The sequence below is a fragment of the Ciconia boyciana genome, chromosome 2 (assembly GCF_034638445.1).
Source record: "Ciconia boyciana chromosome 2, ASM3463844v1, whole genome shotgun sequence".
Taxonomy (NCBI): Eukaryota; Metazoa; Chordata; class Aves; order Ciconiiformes; family Ciconiidae; genus Ciconia; species Ciconia boyciana.
Genome location: NC_132935.1, coordinates 42,988,209 through 43,007,173, shown reverse-complemented (window position 1 = coordinate 43,007,173; position 18,965 = coordinate 42,988,209). Strand labels below are relative to the sequence as shown.

At 41.4% G+C, this 18,965-nt stretch overlaps 2 protein-coding genes across 5 annotated transcripts in view; both read right to left on the bottom strand.

The window, feature by feature from the left end:
- Positions 1-1,265: 1,265 nt before the first annotated feature.
- Positions 1,266-2,315, bottom strand: MOS (MOS proto-oncogene, serine/threonine kinase). The gene has a single exon (XM_072851264.1). The coding sequence runs from the start codon at positions 2,313-2,315 to the stop codon at positions 1,266-1,268; it is 1,050 nt and encodes a 349-aa protein (XP_072707365.1).
- An 8,632-nt stretch (positions 2,316-10,947) lies between these two features.
- Positions 10,948-18,965, bottom strand: part of PLAG1 (PLAG1 zinc finger) — a 52,890-nt gene continuing 44,872 nt past the window's right edge. For 3 of the 4 annotated variants that reach the window (XM_072852452.1, XM_072852453.1, XM_072852454.1), the window contains exons 3-4: positions 17,694-18,052; positions 10,948-17,105 (exon numbers count right to left, since the gene is read on the bottom strand). In XM_072852452.1, the coding sequence (XP_072708553.1) occupies positions 15,842-17,105; positions 17,694-17,935 (1,506 nt within the window). In that variant the 5' untranslated portion in view covers positions 17,936-18,052 and the 3' untranslated portion in view covers positions 10,948-15,841. The remainder of the gene's footprint in view (positions 17,106-17,693; positions 18,053-18,965) is intronic. The other variant, XM_072852455.1, reaches the window with a different exon arrangement.

The window sequence follows — 18,965 nt, the reverse complement described above, 5'->3', positions numbered from 1 at the left end:
ATTTGACTGAAACATCACTCTTTCTCCTGTCTTAAGAAGCAGCGCAGTCTTTGAGCAGAATGGCAATATCAGCTACAGCAGTTGGATCTTCATAGCTCCAGATAAGGGTTGAGATCTCAACAGATCTATAATTATCAGTTCTGATAAATCAGAGATCAGAGCTCTTTGTCTTTAGCGTCACCTACAGCACTTCCTCTCCCAGACACGTTACAACCAGATTTGGAAAGATAGTAGATTAGACATAAGCAGCGCAGAGGATAGTTCAATAGTGTATGCTTTGAGCACTGGCAGAATATAATTATTACTGCTTTAAGCAATCTTCCTTTTCAGTACTTCCAGTATCTTGTCTAATATGGACCCATGCATTACAAAGGGCAAGTAATCCCCCCCTTACCCTGATTTATGAGGTTTTTGTATCTATCCATCTACTTTCATATTTTCCAAATTATTTTTTAAACTTCCCCTGTACCTCCAAAGCCTGGGAACTTTCTATTCCACACAAGATGCTCTTATAATACTTCAGATACTAAAGTTTACAATATACCAACTAGCAATTTGCAACTAACACACCTGGTAGCATGGAGGTCTTATAAAAGCACAGGTTGTTAATGTATCTTCTTACTCGTAATAGCCTTAGACCAACAAAAAGATTCCTTCTTTCAATGGGGAGAGTGGGTAGTTCACATTTTCCATTTCAGAAATGGCATACTTACTGAAATTAAGTACATCTAAGAACAAGAAAAAACCCCCACTGACACTCTGTATTTATTTTTCTGCATTCATTGGTTTGTGATGCATACTCATTCCTTGGTAAATGAAGAGGAAAAGTTCAAACGCACAAACCTAGCTAGTGTAAAGAGCTACTCATATCTGACATTTTGGAAATACCAAAAGGTATTATGTACAAAGACCCTTCCAAAAGCAGCCCTTTTTTGTACTTCACTTATTTGAAAACAACTATTTTTCTGCATGTCACATTCCCCGCTTTCTCCCTGGCCAAGGCAGCACACAACAGATCAACCAGAAAACATCGTATTTGCCAACACCTTGATCCTTGTCTTTATCCCCTCCCATGGTAAAAACGCGCAGTTTTGTTAAATCTCTTTATTTATAATCTTCTTATAACAAAGCAGTTTCTTTTTTTAGTATAAAAAACAGCAACAAAGCCTTTGGATCACACAGGGGCTAAATTCATTATGTTCGGAGGAAAGGCAGAGGGAAAGAGAAGTCGACAATAAAAGAAACATTAAGAGTCCTGAGTTTTCCTAGAGGCTCCCCTTGAGGGCCCTGAGGCTGGGAAGCAGCTGGGCTGCGCTCAGGCGCTCCTCTACATTTGCCTTCCAGCAGCAGCTGATAATGCCCTGGAGTCTCTGGCCCACTGCTGACTCGTGGAAAATGGCAGCAGCCAGCGAAGGACGCAAGTTATAGGCTACCACAGCATAGAGCACGTATTGCCGCTCACCCAGGTAGGGCTGCTCTCGCATGACAATTTGCCAGAGGGTGATAGCGAACGAGTAGATGTCTGCTTTGGCAGTGACCCTCTCCCCCTTGAGGAGCTCGGGGGCACGGTGTGTGTACGTGCCCCCTTGCTGGCAAACATGGGGACTCTGGGACAAGCCCTCCTCCAGTTTCTGGGAGCACCCGAAGTCTCCAATCTTGCACGCTCCCTGCTCAGTGATGAAGATGTTTGCAGGCTTCAGGTCCAAGTGCACAATGCCCTGGGAGTGAAGAAAGGCTAAGCCAGTCATAATGTCACAAGAATAGCACACGGTCTCTTCCATGCTCAGGGCCTTCCTTCCACATCCTCCTTCATCGTCCTCACTCTGTCTCCACGCATCCCCAGTGCCATAAATTACATGGTGCAGGGTGATGTTGCCCACGTACTCCATAACAATGGTGCCCAGGCTGTTCTGGCTGGCCGGGGCACACGTGCTGGCAGCCACCACACGTACCACATTATTGTGCTGTAGCCGGGCTACGTTCAGCTCAGCCCAAAAGCTCTGTCGTGATGCCAGCCGGTTTTTGCTGCTGTTCTTCACCTGCTTCACAGCCACTGTTGCGCCATGGTAGGTGGCTTTGTAGACAGAACCAAAACCCCCAGAGCCTAGGGGCTGCAGGAGACAGAGCTGATCCCAGTCAATGGAGCACCAGGCCAGTCGCGGAGGCAAGCGGCGAGTCCTGGCTGAAGGAGTTCCCCCCAAGAAGTTTTTGCTGTCTTTGCCAGGGATAACTAAGGGGCTGCTGCAGGGTCGCAAATCCGCAGATGGGGAAAACTCCAAAGGAAGAAAACAGTTAAGAGGAATAGGTGATGGCATAATAAGATGAAGAAAACAACAGGCAGTTACTAAGACAGAAGACCAGAAAGTTTCCCTGACAGAAAAGACTCTATAGTCCCTTCCAAAGCCTTTTATCCTCTCTTCACCAGTCTCCCTCCCGCCCCCAAATGAACTGCATCTGTCACAACTAGCTGAACCCAATCACGGTCACCTGGAAACATTCTCCTCCGACCCTGAAGTAAATCTCTAGAAAGTCAAGGCAAATGGATTTAAAGCTAAAGAAATACTAACTCACATGTATTTCACATAATTTCTAATCTCAAGAGAAAAGAAAGATGTTCTGCCCATTGAATGCCTCTAGCAAAATGCCCCGGCAGTAAATAAAGCAGCGATTGGCGAATGCATTTCACCATGGCTCCAGGCAAGAATGATCATCATCAGATGCATTAAACAGCTCAAAGTCATTGTCAGAGGGAGCAGCTGAAATGGTGCTAGCATTTAATGAGCCTATGGCAGGCCTAACTGAATATAAAAGTGTGTCTGTAGAGACCTGCTACTTAAATGTGACTGGGACAAGGGAAGTAGTTTTGCTGCTTAACTCTGCCTATGCAGAACAGTAAGCTTAATAGCAGCATGAAGACAAATGATTGTTCTGTATCATCCGTTGCATATAGTAAATAGAATGATACATAAAGATTTGGTTGTCTTCCCATCGCACCCTATGTAGATACTACAGGTGTGTATTTTATTTCTAGATCCTCCTTAGTAAACTTACTGCTAAATTTACGGAGCTGTTCTGGCAGAAATCAAACAAATGTAATTTTGCCTTGCTGGTCCCAATGTTTTTTTCAGAGGGGCTTTTGCTCTTTTGACCCTGCTTTCACCTATTCACAATGCTTATGCTAACTGCCTTAGTGTTGGGTACCTGCTGTACTGCCCTTCCATCAGAGCACCCTTATGGGACCTACGCAGCTGAGTGCTTTTGAATATTCCAGTAAGCATCTTTCTGTACATGTTGACAAATATCTCGGAAAGCTATTTCCTACCTCCTTGCCCTTCAGAACTTTCCTCTGGATGTCAGCTTTGCCAATACAGATCCTGCCACGGGGCTTCAAAGATTGGCAGTGCCCGTTTCTCCAGAGTTTACCTCTGGGCAGCGCCGGCTCCACAGGCAGTTCCTGCAGAGTTTTCCTCGTGTTTTCTGTTCCTTTTGTTTTGCTTCTCTGGATGAGTAAGATGCAGCACAGATGCGCTGACGGAGGTTTCAGGGGTGCTCAGAACATGTGCAAGCAGAACTGGAGTGTTCTCCACCTTGAGAAGGGTTCAGTTCTTCACCTCAGCAGACAAACCTGATGTCCCAAAGACATCTTCTGACCCTACTTGAACTCTAGATCAGCTCAGCCAGAGGGTTTCAAAGGCATCGCTCTGTAGCGAATCAGCAATGGAGATCTCCCCCGGTACTGAGACTTAGGACTATCAGGAGAAATTTGTCATTGCAATTCACAGGGAAGCAAACTTGGACCAGCGATGAATGAGAATGGGGAATTTGGGTTATCACTTGCCAGTGTGAAACAGATAGGCTGGGGAAGAACTAGATAAATAGGTGCTAGGAGTTGTTAACAAGTAAGAGTGCAAAGAGTTAGGGATGCCCGAGGGCCTCTCAACAGCCCTGGGTGGGACGGTGCCTGCAGATGGGACTGCCTGACAACACAAGGCTCCTCTTTCCTTGCCCCTCCCAGAAAGGACTCTAATAGTCCAAGAGGCCCCTGGACTCCCCTGGTGCCATCACACCCTGCGAGCTGTCTGCTGTAAAGCAGAAGCCAGCCCAGTAATACCCTGCTGCTGCCCCCTCCTAGGGGCAGCTCTCTGGCCTGAGGCACCGCTTCAACACCAGTTAGCAGGGATGCTTTGGGGGCGAGGGGAAGACCAAAGGAGCTTTAGTGTGGTTTTAAATATGCAGTGAAGTAAGCCATGGAGACAACAGGGATTTTACACCCCTTTTCTGAGTGTGATTTTATGCTTCTATGAAAAAGCCTTCACTTCTGATCTTTGCAGAGAATTTTTTCTAGGCAGGCAAGTTGTGATGGGAATGAAAAGCCGCAATAAGCAGATGAAGCTATACTGGAGAGAGAAAGGATATTTTTTATGCTTATTTTCTGAGAGCCATTAGGGCTCTAATTCTGGCATGGACCTCTGTGCCATATAGTATATAAATAGAGCAGAAAGACAATCTCTGCTATAAATTCTCCAAGAACTTCAGCCTTCTCATGGGAGAAGTGCACTTGTTACAACCTGTTTTCACCAGGTTAAGGTGGCAGAGAAGGTTCAAAGGGAAAGTTGGTTGAGGGAGAGGAGTAGGTAGAAGGATGCATGGATGAAGGGTCCGAGTTAAGCTGACAACTATAGAAGCATATATGGAGATTTTGAATGCTGCAGAACACAGTAGTAAAATCTATGTTCATAAAACAGAGGGCTAGGATTAGGGCTGTTCCCAAATTTCTTTGGTTGAAGTCTTATCCGGAAGGATAAAGCAGACCTTCCATACTATTTTTTTCAAATTCCATGCCCCCTCCCCACTCCTTCTGGTTGTCCCTTTTTTAGTAATTTACCTGTCATTCTTTTCTGCTAGAAACCTTTCTGGTTTACCCCTGTCATGGCAGGGATGTTGTATTGTTCTTGGGGAGCACACTGAATTTTTGAACAGGAAGAGTGGCATATTTGGGGATCCAAACAGACTTAATGCAACTTACTGCCTCGTCTCAAGCTGACTGCTGAGGATCGGAGCAGGGGGACATCCAGTGTCTTTCAATGTGAACACAATTAAAGCAGATTTAAAAGCAAGCAGGCTTTTATTCTTAATAAACGTTATTTTCCTGTAATCCAGTTGACGACACGGCCCGGTGACTTCCCTCGAGACACAACCGCTGTAGGACGTCCTCGCCACAGTTCACAGCCCCGTTTAGCTCCAGCAGCATTACCGCAGGCCGGAGGGGAGGGCTGCAGTGTGGCCCGGGGAGCCGTTTTCGGAGGGGAGTAGAGCTGGTGGGGACAAGCGGCCCCTTCCCTCCCGGCCACCCTTCCCCAGGGGAACCCACAGCATCGCACCGGGCACCCACGGCAGCCTCCAACCACACTGTTCCCATTTCACTGCTATTTGCACAAGGAGGAGGGAAGCTGTATGAACCAGAAGTCATTGGCAAAGAATGCAACAGGAACTTTTACAAGTGACAAGAGGGAAACACACAGTCCGTGTCCTGAGGGCTGCAACATGTCAGAGTTACCATAACCTGCGGCCATGATGGTTTTGTTCCAGGCTTGTATGTCCTATTTCTACAAGTAAAACATTCCTGTGCATCTGATGCTGCAGCAGCTGCCCAACCTAATCTGTGCTTCCAGCTGAGAAGGAATACAGAATCAGTCTCGTTCAGTTCACCTGTTTATATTTCACTTGTATATCAAGAATATAGAAACTCTTTGTTTGCCATTACTGTTAGTTACTACTGCTGTTCATTGAGTTGCTGGACAGAAGTCAGCCCCAGTACCAAGGGCCTTGAAGGACTGATGTGGATGTAACCCACCACAACACAGGACACATACCAAACACCAGAGTTTGATTCTGATCAAGGTACATCACTGCTGTGGTTCTTAACAGCCAAAGTGTTGACTAAACCAGGAGAAGGACAGAACTGGGGACTGGAACTGATTTCAGGGAGTTTAAGATTGTAGAGTTATATTCTTCTCCACAACCATTACTTTATTTCTTTGTGTATTTGTTTGGTGTACCATATAACAAACCTTTGAAGGCCTTCAGTGGCTTCCAAGAACTGCTTTACAGTATAGAGGTAGCATTGTGTTTCTACTAAATTAATTATAATCTTGCTAAAGGAGTCAAATTTATCTCTTAAGTACTTAAATTACAGTCCTACTCTCAAAGTGACACAGTTCCTTAGCCTGTGCCTTAGTGATTTCTGAGAGGTTTTCTTCCCAGTTTTTAATCAAAGTTTACTTTTTTCTCTATTTACTGTCAGTCCCTGTGATCTCAGTTTAGGATTTGGTGATGAACCTATATTCTTCCTGACGCACATAGTGTTTCACAGGCCAAATGCTGCTTCCAGTCACACCTCATAGAGTTCAAATGATATTCAGAGTTACCTGAAAGCAGTTCTGATATGATCAGTCATATGAGGTGTAAGCAGTATAATTATTTGAAGCCAGTCCATACACAGCTTTGCTCTGAAGACAGGCCAATGAATAACCATTTTTTTACTACAAGCACAAGCACAAGCCAGAAAAGCATCCAGTTCACCTTTCAGAGTTTGGTTGTTTTGGTGAGACAAATGACACCTTGGAATAGCAGATACAAGCAAGTTTTCATTAAAGCAGTCAGAGGTAAACCCAAATGCAAAGAATAAATACATCTGCAAGAACTGTGATGCTATTTTACAGCTGATCTTTGGAACAGAGACATAATAATAATAATAAACATTTAAAAAGGTTAAACCCTGATTTATAAATAAAAAGATCAAGTTTCAAGTACACATTGCCAAACAGCTGCTTGATGCTTTGTTCCTTCCCAGTAAGGTTACTCAGTGTGTTCAAGAGCATGAAGCAGAAGCTGTCCTTACCTGAACACATCGAGGTTTTAAATGGAGCCGCTAGCATGGCAGCTGAGGTTTCACAGCTAATTTACTGGGGCCTCACTGAACACTGGTGGACCAGGGATAACAATCTGGGCCCTGCTGCTGTGGATTAACATCACAATTGCAAAAAAGCACCTTGAAACAAGCTAAGAGAATCTAAACTTAGGGATAAAAATGATAAAGTGTGAACTACAGGCTGACCCATAGCACTGCTTTCTAGCCATGCAAAGACAGGCACCTATCCTGGCAGGTTTACTGCTGTCATATGGTAGGCACCTCATGCAGTAGTCTCAACCAAATTCTCCAAGACTGGCTTTGCAGTCTTGCCCCTGGAGCAAAGGTGACTTTGCTGGGTCACGGGGAGATGGCAAAAAGTAATGGTGGAATTGGGACTCGTAGCTTAAGGACTAGAAAACAACCCCAATGCTTTAATGAGAAAAATGAATCACCTACAGCAAAGGGCCCAGGGGGTAACGTTAGTGCTATTCTACTGCTTGGTGACAGCTGCGTTCCCAGGTACAGCCGATTTAATGCTGATGCCTAGGACTGAAGTATAAAAGGGTCAGACTCTCCCAGCAGCTCACACAATCCCATTAACACAGATAATGCCCAGCTCTGTGACTCTGTATTAAATACACTGCCATAGCCAACCTGGGGGCTCCCTGCAAACACCACTCCTTCAGAGAGTTGCAAAGAGGGGAAGAGGCAGAGGATCAGATTAAATTCAGTGGCTCTGAAATGATGGCCTGGGTGCTCTGGTGGACCATAGCAAATTATCAGAGGTTGCCCTAAGTTACAGGGTATTAAACCTACCTGATTAAAATGGGTTGTACAGTTCAAGTACGTTGTTACAAGGTTTGCATCAGTGAATAAGCAGAAGCTTCTTGTAAAAATACTGCTGAAGAAAAATATGCCTAAGCTGAACAGAGCATATAAACTATGGAGCAATCCTGTAATACTTTATTGGCATAAGGAGCCAGACACTGACAAAGGAAGAGGAGACAATTTTTAGGTGAGGACAGAGTTCAGCGAGTTTGGGAGTTTAGTCTGTGTTTATTTGTCATTGATGTTTGATATTTGATATTCCTATGTTAGGGCTCGGATGTTGCTCATTTATGGCACGCCCCTTAACCTGTATTCTATTTTCCTTTTCAATGTAAGTACTTGTGAGGGAACTTAAGGATTTATCCATGACCATGTGTGTAACAATTTAACATGAAGGCAGGAAGCCAGAGGTGAGCTTAATTTCAAAGGCACAGCCTACACGACTTTTCTGCTGAAATTCTATCTAATACTACACAAGGATAGCTGACAAACACCTTCCTCACGCGAGCCTGCGCCCCATAGATAAATTGCTGTCTCTCATAGATTAATCAAGTATTTGGAAGAAACTCTTCCAACTTGCCTGGGAAACCACACACTGTGTTAACTAGGAGATACCTTTACAAACTGCATGATTCATTTTGGACTTGTAAAACACAAATACTTCAAACATTTTGAAGTAAACCAAACCAAAATAAAACTCATTTCTCAACTTTTCCAGGTTTGATTGCCCCCCCCCGCCATGCATACAGACACATACACATCTGCATGTACACACACACATACATACGTATATATACGTACATCCACAAAAGTTTAATCAATGTACTGATTTGCAGAAACTGTGACTATTCCAGGACTCTGCATTATTTTACACACGTCAAGCAGAGATCTGACCGATTTATATGACAGCGACGCTAAACCATTCTTCTTTGTACACTGCAGTTTGGTGCAACAGTGAAAATCAGTGCCATGGGCAAACTATCAAGGATCAATTCAAATTATTTCCAAACCAGCCACAGTGTGCATTACTATAGTCCTGTTTTCAGAGCACTCAGCTGATAGCTGATGTCTCTTCAGTACCCTCTGAGGCAAACTAGCTTTGTAGCTGGTGATTCTGTGACACAAACATCCCTGAAGGAGACAATGTTGTGGGATGACAATGACACTGAAGGACACAACTGTTAATTGTAGTTTTTAAAACAGTTATTTCTCAGAAAATGTTCATTTCTTGAAGACACACAGACCAATACAGCAAATAATTATGTAAAAATAAAAATACTGGGCAAGACGTTATGCCTTTATTAGGAGTAGCGAAAGTTTATACTGAATTACCTGGGATATAGTACACAAGCAGGAACTTGAAACTTCACGCTACTGCTGGCGTCTGTCATTTTCAACACCACTATCTCCACTGTTGTTCAAAACACAGAAATACAGCGTTGCTGTTTATTTGCTAACAGCCCCAGCTAATAATGATAAGCAGCAGTTAATCCTTTAATACACTTCTCAAACTTTTAAGCACAGACTAAATTTTGTAACAGAGCTTATCTTGCTCTCCTACTTGCTGCCTGTTTGTGCCTGTGCCAACTACAGCAACTGCCACTTTGGAAAACTTAATTTCTATCCAATTTAATACAATGTTTTGATTTGCAAAGCGGGGAAACCAACAGCATGTAGCTGCTCAGTTCTTGCTAGTCCAGCAGAGCTCTGCATCACAGTTTTGGATTTCTCTGTCAAAAAACCCCATTCTTTATCCTAGGGCATGCTTATACATAGGAAGGAAAAGAAAGAGAGTGAAGGGGGAAACCAGAACAGTCTTTCCTTCCACTTTTGGAGGACAGCGAGACCAGGTATAGAGAAAACTGAAGGAGCATTTTTCTGTACTTTCTTACACGAGTTTTGGAAAGGGGTGGTTACAGGAGAGAGAGAAGGGCACATGCCTGTGGCTCTGAATTTAACAAGGAAAGCTCTGGAGGGACTGCACCAAGAAATCTCCGGATATAACACAGGTATCATCCATGCAACCCTATTCCACTTACTACAGAGGCTGACGGAGTTTCTAGAGGGTGTCCGTTTGGAAGAAGGACATGTTAATTCAGTAACGGTGGGTGAGATCAGCTACGATAGCGAGACAATGGGATGGTTTTCTCTCAGGGGAGGGGGAATAAATGGTTTTGCAGAGTATTTCATATCATAGACCATCTGTAGAGCTTTTGACTCTCAATATAACAACGCCAACCCTCTCAAGCAAGTGACACAGGAGTGATAAGTCAGCTCAGAGGAAAGGGGTAGGGATCACAAGGAAAAATGACCGTGTACAGAGAAGGTAAAAGCCAACAACTCTCTGTAACAATCATTTCTCTCAGACTGGGTTACAGCAAGAAATCTAAACAGTCAAGATTTGGAAAAGAGAGGAACCCAAAAGCAGGAAAGCACAGACAATGCTGAGGATGTTAACAAAATATGTTCTGAAAAGCAATGAAACGTGAAATGCTATTCTTTTACTTTCCTGGCAAACAGTCTACGCTAGGGAACGACTGTGTGGAACCAGCAGAGAAGCAACTTTCTGCAGTTGTGAGCAGGCTGCTCGTCTGGCTGCGTAGCACCTCTTCCCCCCATGCATTAGAGTCAGACTTCTTTGGCAGTGTCACAGGCAGTCACAGGAGGTCTGCGGGATCAACGCAACGGAGTTTCTCCTGGAAGTTTTTCAGAGAGACAACCCAGATACTGTGTCTAGCACATGCCACACCCTTGCAGTTTATCCTGCAAACTGTAACAATCTATGTAAATGACTTGCATTAATCTGAAGTGATGGAGAATCACACACCTACGTCTCCCAAACAAGCGGTCCCACTACAGAAACCCCAAACTCACCTTCCAGTGTCTCACAGCGTTTCAAAGTGCAATTTGATAGCAAACTCAATTGCTTCCTTCAGTTCAGATCTGTCTTGTCACAGACACAGTAGCATCATCCGATTTGTTCCTTGGTGAAATCGTGAAACGCAGATACTTATGCATTAAGATTTTCTGAAAAACTGACTTTTTACCAGTCATAAATTAGACAGACAGTTATACCTTTGCAAACTCAGAATAACTACACCCAGCAAAACTGGATGTATTCTGTAATTCCTTATTAATCCCAAACATGCAGATCAAGATTATCTATTGAAATGCCAGGCATAAGTTATTCATTAACTAAAACCATTCTGTAATTTTATTGATATATTTTGTGGAGTTCACATATTTTTGTACAGCAAACATAACACTGTAGGCCACAAGAAGCTGCAGCACTATTGTTTAATAGCAGCAAGGTATATTTTATAATCAGGGTATGTGGACAATAAATAGTCTGTTTCTTTGGATGTGAATGTTTAAAATGAAGTTCTGCTGCAGCTTCATAATGTGATTGCTATTTTACAGAGCTTATACACAAAAATATATATGCAATCTTTTTGTCTATATTTTATACAAATACAACAGTAGTTTGTGAATACATTTTAAAGTACATATACATGATAAGCAACTCGATTTCCCATATCACAGGATAGCAAATTTTAAATGCAAGAAACATATACAAATTCAGTCTGGAATGCAGGGTTTTCTGTGTTCTTTTTTTTCTCTATTTTTGACTCAAAACTTTTATCATTAAAACATTTTAGCATACAAGTCCAAACAATTTTTCCACTAGCTAAAAATATAATTTCAGCAATCCGAGTAAGGTTTGGGTGTGTCATCATTCCCCAATATACTTTTCCCAGTTTTTGTTTAAATTCAAAGGCTTTTAGGAATATATAGTATGTTCTTCACTCCACACCATATAAAAAGCCCACATTTAACTTTAACTAGCAGTCACCTATTTTTGTGAACAAGAGCTGGGCTTGTCAGCGTTTAAATTTGCATGTCCAAAATTTTACTTTTGCAAGTGCTTATGAATACATTGTGGTGTTGCACAAAGTTCATTAATGATAAATTCAGTCACAGTATAAAAATATATCATACAACTATAGGTCTAGTATAGTCCTTTTTTCTATGGGTAAAAATACATCTGAATGAGACAGGGAGGTTTGTAGCACCATGAGAGGAGTTGTATCCCAAGTTACATTAGCAGCATGATCCAATATAACAATATTGCAGGAGTGTTTCTGAGGAGATAAACATTCACTCTGGTTCAACTGTACCACTGAAGCTTATACTGAAAAGTGTTTACATATGATTAGCAATAGTTCTGTGTCACTTCCAGGGCTAGATAACTGTTATCAAAAGACACTGCCTTCCAACAAAAGTAAGACACCCTTATTGCGTAAAAGCTCTGGGACTACCCAAATTTTGAACTACTGTGGCGTTGTTTGTACGTTGAGCGTGATGCCAAGTAGGCTGTGGTTTTAACTGTACACTGGGAGGATGCAGGATGGGCAGCTAAGCCTATACGGTTTACTACATACCAGATAAGTACATTTATTTCAGAGGCTTATCTATAGACTGAGAAGAATACAGGATGAGCTGCTAAACCAGTGTATGAGACAGACATGACGAAGGATGCAATCCTGCTCCCCTCGACCTTTACAGATGCAGGATCAGGCCCTAAGTTAACTTCAGACAGCAGCATAGCGATGATCGGATATGATAAAAAAAATCTGTATCAAATACTGCATGTTAAACATCTTTGCCATAGTTTACCATCCAGAACTCCAGAGGACACAGTTTGCAATTGGTGAGGACAAACTCCTAATTTTTTTTGACTGGTATTCAAAATGGCAGTAGAAGACAGTGTAGTTTGAAACATGTAAACCTAGTAAAAACCATTGTAAAACCCTTAAGAAAGACACACTGGTTCTGTGCAATATAGCAAATTGATAAGAAAACACTGTAATAATGTACCTGTTTAAAATTACAATGTCTACCATTTTGTACACAAAGCATTATACCAAAGGCCTACATATATGTAATCTAATGGCACTTGAAACAAATTATAATAAAAGGTTTTATAATAAAAAGCATAACCTGTAAGAAATTTTCTTAAAAGGTTTAGGTTTTCTTTTTGAAAGTGCTATATCTTGTAATATGTGTAACATAGAGGTTGACCAAGCTTTATTTTAAAAAATATTGGCCTATAATACATGTTTAGCTCACTAGGCAAATGATCCTGAAAATATGTACTCTTAACATTCATTATTAGCTTAATAAAGCAATCAGCTCTGGCTCATGTTTCAGTCAGTATATGGTTTTTAAAAACCGCTACTGCCAAATTAACAATAAATCACTCTATTCCACAATTTACTACTAAATAAAGCACAAGCAACAAGTACACAAAAATATATATATTTTTTTTAAAAAAACCTTACTAGAAGTTTAGAAGTTGCACAAAGAGTGGTGCATGATCAGCCAGCCCTCCCCCCTCCCGCCGAGAATCCATCTGAAATCGAGAAAACAGGGTTTAAAAACTGACGTTTTAGTAGTGGCCAATACCGACTCTGCCTAAGTGATACTCCAAAGCACTCCGGTGGTGGTAGTATTGCTTACAGCGTCAGCCTGCTTCCACGTTACCGTACATCCTAGTTCAGTGGCAAACACACTCGGCGCAGCCACCCACGGAAACCCTGACTGAATGAGGTTCAATATCTTGTCTGAGGTCCCTATTTCTCAAATGCAATGTACGTCTAACTCCAAAGTGAAATGTCAATCCCTTTTCAGGAAGCTAAGGCACGAACAAAGTAGTAAGGATTCTGGCTACGCACTAAGAAACGGGTGTTGGCAAAGTGTCTGTTGGGTTTTGGTTTTTTAATCAAGTGTAATCGGCAGCTGAGACTGATAAACAGTCACTACGGATTGGAAATTCGTGTGCCAGAGGCTGCCCAGGACAGGCAGCGCTGCCCAGCCACGCTGCTGGGCCAGCCGCAGGATGCCGAGCACTCGCAACTTTCCTCTGCTGCAGAGGGAGCTGCAGATGCTCGGCTCCATGCAGGACATGGCCCACTGGCGGAATTAAGTCCATTTATCTTCATCTCAGATTGATTTAAAAGATTGAGAATAAATCCGAGTTCTTCCTAGATGCGTTATGGTTGCTGATTTAAACTAGAGTTACATTCGGTTGCATTCGCCTTGTGCTCTGTTCATCTGTGTTTTTCTTTCCTTTAGAAAGGTGATGAGAAAAAAAGCAATATTGAACAAATCATTCAACTAAAGATGTAAGTAAGTGAGCAATCTGTTTCACAGAAACCAGAGGAAGCAGTCATGAAGCAGAGCTAAAAGCCCACTTTGAGATAATGTGCTCCTAAACCCAAAATCTAGGAGTAGTTCGCAGAATTTCAAAAGGTATTTTCCTTATTAATATATCCTTATTTTAATGCCTTTGGAACAAAAACACATTTATAAAAATGTTATCTTTCAGTAATAAAATTTAAATACACATATGTATAAAATAGTAAAACTACACCTGCATATTGCTCCTAGAATTAAAAAAAAAAAGTAGGAGCTACTGATAAAACATCCGGAGCATGAGCTCCTTAAATGGGAGCAACTTTTGTTTCTGTGAAGTATATTTAGTTTAACCACTTAAAACCTTGTATGAATCCTCATTATTGTTTGAGAGATATTAATGTACATGATTTCTATTTTTTAATTCCTTGTACAAAAATGACAAGGAAAAGAATGTTATTGTTGAATTACAGCAAATCTAGTTTGCTTTCATGCATCACAGGGTCGGGGGTTTTTTTTCCTCTTTTGGTTATTAGGGGTTGGGGAATAGAATATATTGCATTAGGTAAAAGTGGCGTAAGCAATATGCTTTTACTTCACTCCTAAGAGTCCTGTCTTTAAACCTTGGCAATGGGCAAAAAGTCCCTAACCAAGTACCCAGGTGTAGAAAGTGTGATTAACATCTAACTTGTTGCTTAGGAGGACATAATACACCATGTAACACAACTGAAAAGATCATTCCAATAAAAAAAAACAAAACAAAATCTGGTATTTGCAAATTTACATTCACTCTCTGACTGCACACTAGCATTGAACTGAAAATAGATACACACTTTCTGGCTGGACTTGATCCACCCTTTGGCGGTGGCAGCTGGGAGAAGACTGATGCCTACAAATGTGAATACACTATTGGAAGATTCCTATGCAGTACTCTTTCTATGCTACTAAAGAGAAAAAACAGCAAGTTAAGAATTAAAACAAAAACTGCGACAAAATATTCTGCATTACTAAATTACAACACTTTTATATTTCAAGATCAGCCATTAATTTCGCCTGTTTCCCCTCTACCAGAGTCATGAAAGCACAACAACACAGTTCCAAATTCAACTTGAAACATTTGTCATTTAGGCAAGCAGAGATTCTCTGTTGAAATTCTGTTCAGCCATGATTTTAGAGAATTAAACTAAATTTTTTTCTTCCGTTATCCATAACAGGCCACAAAAATTTAAGCCAGAAAATGGCAAAATTCTTAACACCTTTTATAATGACTTCAATACAAGTCAAAATGCTATATATATGTACATGTGTATATATGGACTTCTATATATACACACACAAATTTTCAGAAAAATCTGAATTCTATATTTATTTAAAAAATTTAGATTTGTCATTATAGAACAGATCAGATGGGTCACCACTTGGGAAGAGGATTTGTTTGGAAAGGGACTGGAGAATTTTTTTCCCAAATCTTCAGGAACCTTTGTGATACATATTTTAACTGGATTCTTTGCAAATACTAAAATATATTAAAAGGTAAAAGTGGTAGTTCTACCACTGACATCAATAAAACAGAATAGCTGGTATGGTTGAAAAAGTTTTAAAAAAGGGATGAGTGTTGAGAGTTTGCTTGGGATGACTTTCTACTGAATGTTTTAAATGTGTCAATTGGCAGTGAAAATGAAAACAATACAATGAGACTGTTTTTTTTTAAAAAAAGTAAACACAACTGAGAATAAACACTTTCAAAACATTTTTTAAAAGTTAATTTAAATTTCTTACTGGCTTCATGAGATTGGTACTGTACAAAAGCAGAGAATTTATAATGTCTTATAGTAGGCACTAAGTTAAAAATGGTCACCTAAGGCATTTCTACAAATAGACAGTAACAAGCCAGCTTTGTACATCCTATTGAAAAGCTTGATGAAATCGTGGTAGGGTGGTGGTTGTGCTTAGACTGCTTGTGAAAGCTGCTGACAATGAGTGCAGAGACCCAAGACCTATACTATTGCTAGGATCTTGTGGATCCTGGGTTTGTGGTGGAAGTTGAGTCATAGAAGAATGTGCCTCCTCTTGTGTGTAACTCATTCCGAGGTTTCCCACTGAAACAGAAGGATTATAGGGAGGGCCATTTACAGGTATGAAGTTGAACAGCTGAGAAAAGTCCAATGACGGGGTGTTTAGAGGTTCGCTAATAGGAACGGAGCCCTTGGAAAGGGAAACCTCCCCAGACCCATCATCTAGTGGCCCTACTTGTGGATCCAGCCCTAGTTTTGATGAAGATGCTTGAGAATCCTGGGATGAAGAAGGCATACCACTTTGCAACTCCATTAGGTAACTTTCGATTTCCCCTTTCAATGGCTGTTCTTTTTCAGGCATAGAAATTGCGTATGAGGTAGTACCGAGCGGATATTTCAATGATAGCTGGTGAGAAGGGTGGACAGACTCCATATCTATTGGACAAGGCATTCCCAATGGTAATGATGTGGCAACCATTTGGTGTGCAGATGCAGAACTCTGCATGGACTGAATCTGAGTGTTGTAGAGATTTAATTGCAAAGTGTTTGTAAATGGCTTTGATGTCAGTTCACTGGAAGGTAAAGACATCACTGGAAGCAGCTCATCCTTAATAGGCACAGAAACGTTGCAGGTAAAGGGATCTAGAAGGTCCATTGGCTCTGTTTTGACCTTCAAAAGTTCTTGGTTGTGACTTTTCTTCATGTGGCGCGTGAGGTGATCCTTCCGCCCAAATCTCTGTGCACAGTACTGACAGAGGAAGTCCTTTCTTCCAGTGTGCACTACCATGTGTCTACGGACATCCTTTCGGGTGTAGAACCGACGATCACAGTGTTCACACTGGTGTTTTTTCTCCTTCACTCCACCCGATGACTTGCCTGCGTGAGTTTTTAGGTGCTCCAGCAGCACTCCTGTGCTTTCAAAAGTCTGCAAACATACCTTACAGGTGAGGTCACCACTTGTTGCAGCATGCAAAGCCAGGTGACGTTTGAACCCAAGCTTGGTATTGTAGTTCTTTCCACATTCTTCACACTTAAAGGCCTCTTTGTTGGGATTGTGTGTATGTAGGTGATTCTTTAGGTGATCTTTTCGGTGAAACATTTTCTCACAATAATTACACTTGTGGGTTTTCTCAGGAGAATGAGTAGCCATATGCCTTTAAACACAGATATATTCTGTAAGTAATTATTTTGATCAAAAAACACACGTGCTCATTTTTTAATGGCAGCTAAATACTACACTAAGGGCTGCTTTGCAACAGAACCTTTTAACTGAAAGCATGACACTACAAAGACAGTTTGACAAATTTAAATATAGCAAAATGTGAGCCATTTCTCTTAAATTGACACTTTAGTTTTGGTGGGTTTTAGCTACTGTAACAGGGGTATATGGGCAAGTATGAAAGTACTCGTGTAAAAGTCCATAGCCAAAAAATTTTCAGTCCATACTCTTTTTTCTCGTGACAATTCCTTATACAAATGAAAATTCTACGCTCATTTAAAAAAAAAACAACAAACAAACAAACAGAAAACAAAAGCAGAAAACAAATTAAGAAACAAAATCAAAGACATTAGCTTGCAAACTTAGGTAATTTAGAATTCTAGAAACAATCCAATGGCTACTTTAATTAACACATCCTCTCTGCAATCAGCTGAAGGCGTACACAAATATATACTTTTACACGGCTTAACACGGCCAACATAAAATAGATAATATAATCTGAAAGATAAATAGAGTTTAATACCTTAGTAATTTGTACTTAGAAACAAAGGCCTTGGTGCAGTCTTGTTGTGTGCACTTGTAGGGCCTCTCTCCTGTGTGAGAGTATGAGTGAACCTTTAATTTCTCAACACTGTTAAAGGCCTTGTCACACAGTTGGCAAGGAAAGTTTTTTCTTGGTTTGGTTTCACCACGCTTACGTTTCCCTGAAGGGACTTTCTGGGTATCTCTTACTTCTGACAAATCACCAGGAATGACAGTGGCCATCGCAGCCTAAACCAGGCCTTCTTGTTGGACACTTGGGAATTGCCCAACTCCACTAAATGATTTAGCTTTAGATGGCTTCTCAAGTTTCATGTGGTCGTAAAAGAAAGCAAAAGGGGACTGGAAAAAAAAAATAAGAAACAACTAGTTTGTAACTAAACTTAGATTTTGAAGTTTACTTGCTATGTGATGCTTCTGAATAAAACTTAAAAATAAAATTAGGTTCAGCTGGTCTAATGTAATACCTGTAGGTTTCTTTACACTATTTGCTGCAACTCTTAAAATGCATTGCTCAGGATGAACAGATCCACATATGCCCTGAAATCACACCTCACAACTTTCCCCTCAAGCACTGATGGAGAACAGCAAAGTTTCTCTCAGATTATGGGAGGCATCAGGCAAAGAGCCTACCTACCCCGACGGCTTTTGGCAGCTTCGGATTTGAAAGGAATTAAAGCCATGCCTGTGGTGTTTGCACAGACACACGCACACATGCACGCACACATGCACACACACAGTTATCAAAGTGAAAACCTGTAAGTCTCGAAATGTTTGAAAACCTGCGTGAAAAGCAGCAACACTCACGCTGACAGTCTGGGGGGGCAAAGTGCATGTTCTCGGGCATACCTCCTCGTTTTGATTGCTGCACATCTATGCATCTGCTCTAGTAAAATGTATGCATTGCCAATGATTGCTGACACCAGGTGAAATTCTCCTGTAAACTTACCCTCTGCTAACAGAGACTTGATGTATTAACAACAGAAATCCCACGGATTAGGGACAGATTAGACAGATTAGGGTTTTATCAGCCCAGCGCTGGAGACCCCTGCCCTCCTCACGCTATCCTGCAAGATGTAGGGGATGTAAGTGGTGAGATTTAGGCTAGCTCAGGATAGAGGCCCGTAGTCCTGCTGGGAAACCGTGAATTAAGCCAGAGGCTTTCAGCTAAAGGAGGTGCACGACACTCATGTCTGTCTAGTGGGCAAACAGCTTTAAATTAATCATCCGGTAATGTATAGTAGCAACTGGGCGC

Excerpts from the sequence above, each read along its gene's own strand:
- MOS (XM_072851264.1), bottom strand. The coding sequence starts at position 2,315 with ATGCCATCACCTATTCCTCTTAACTGTTTTCTTCCTTTGGAGTTTTCC.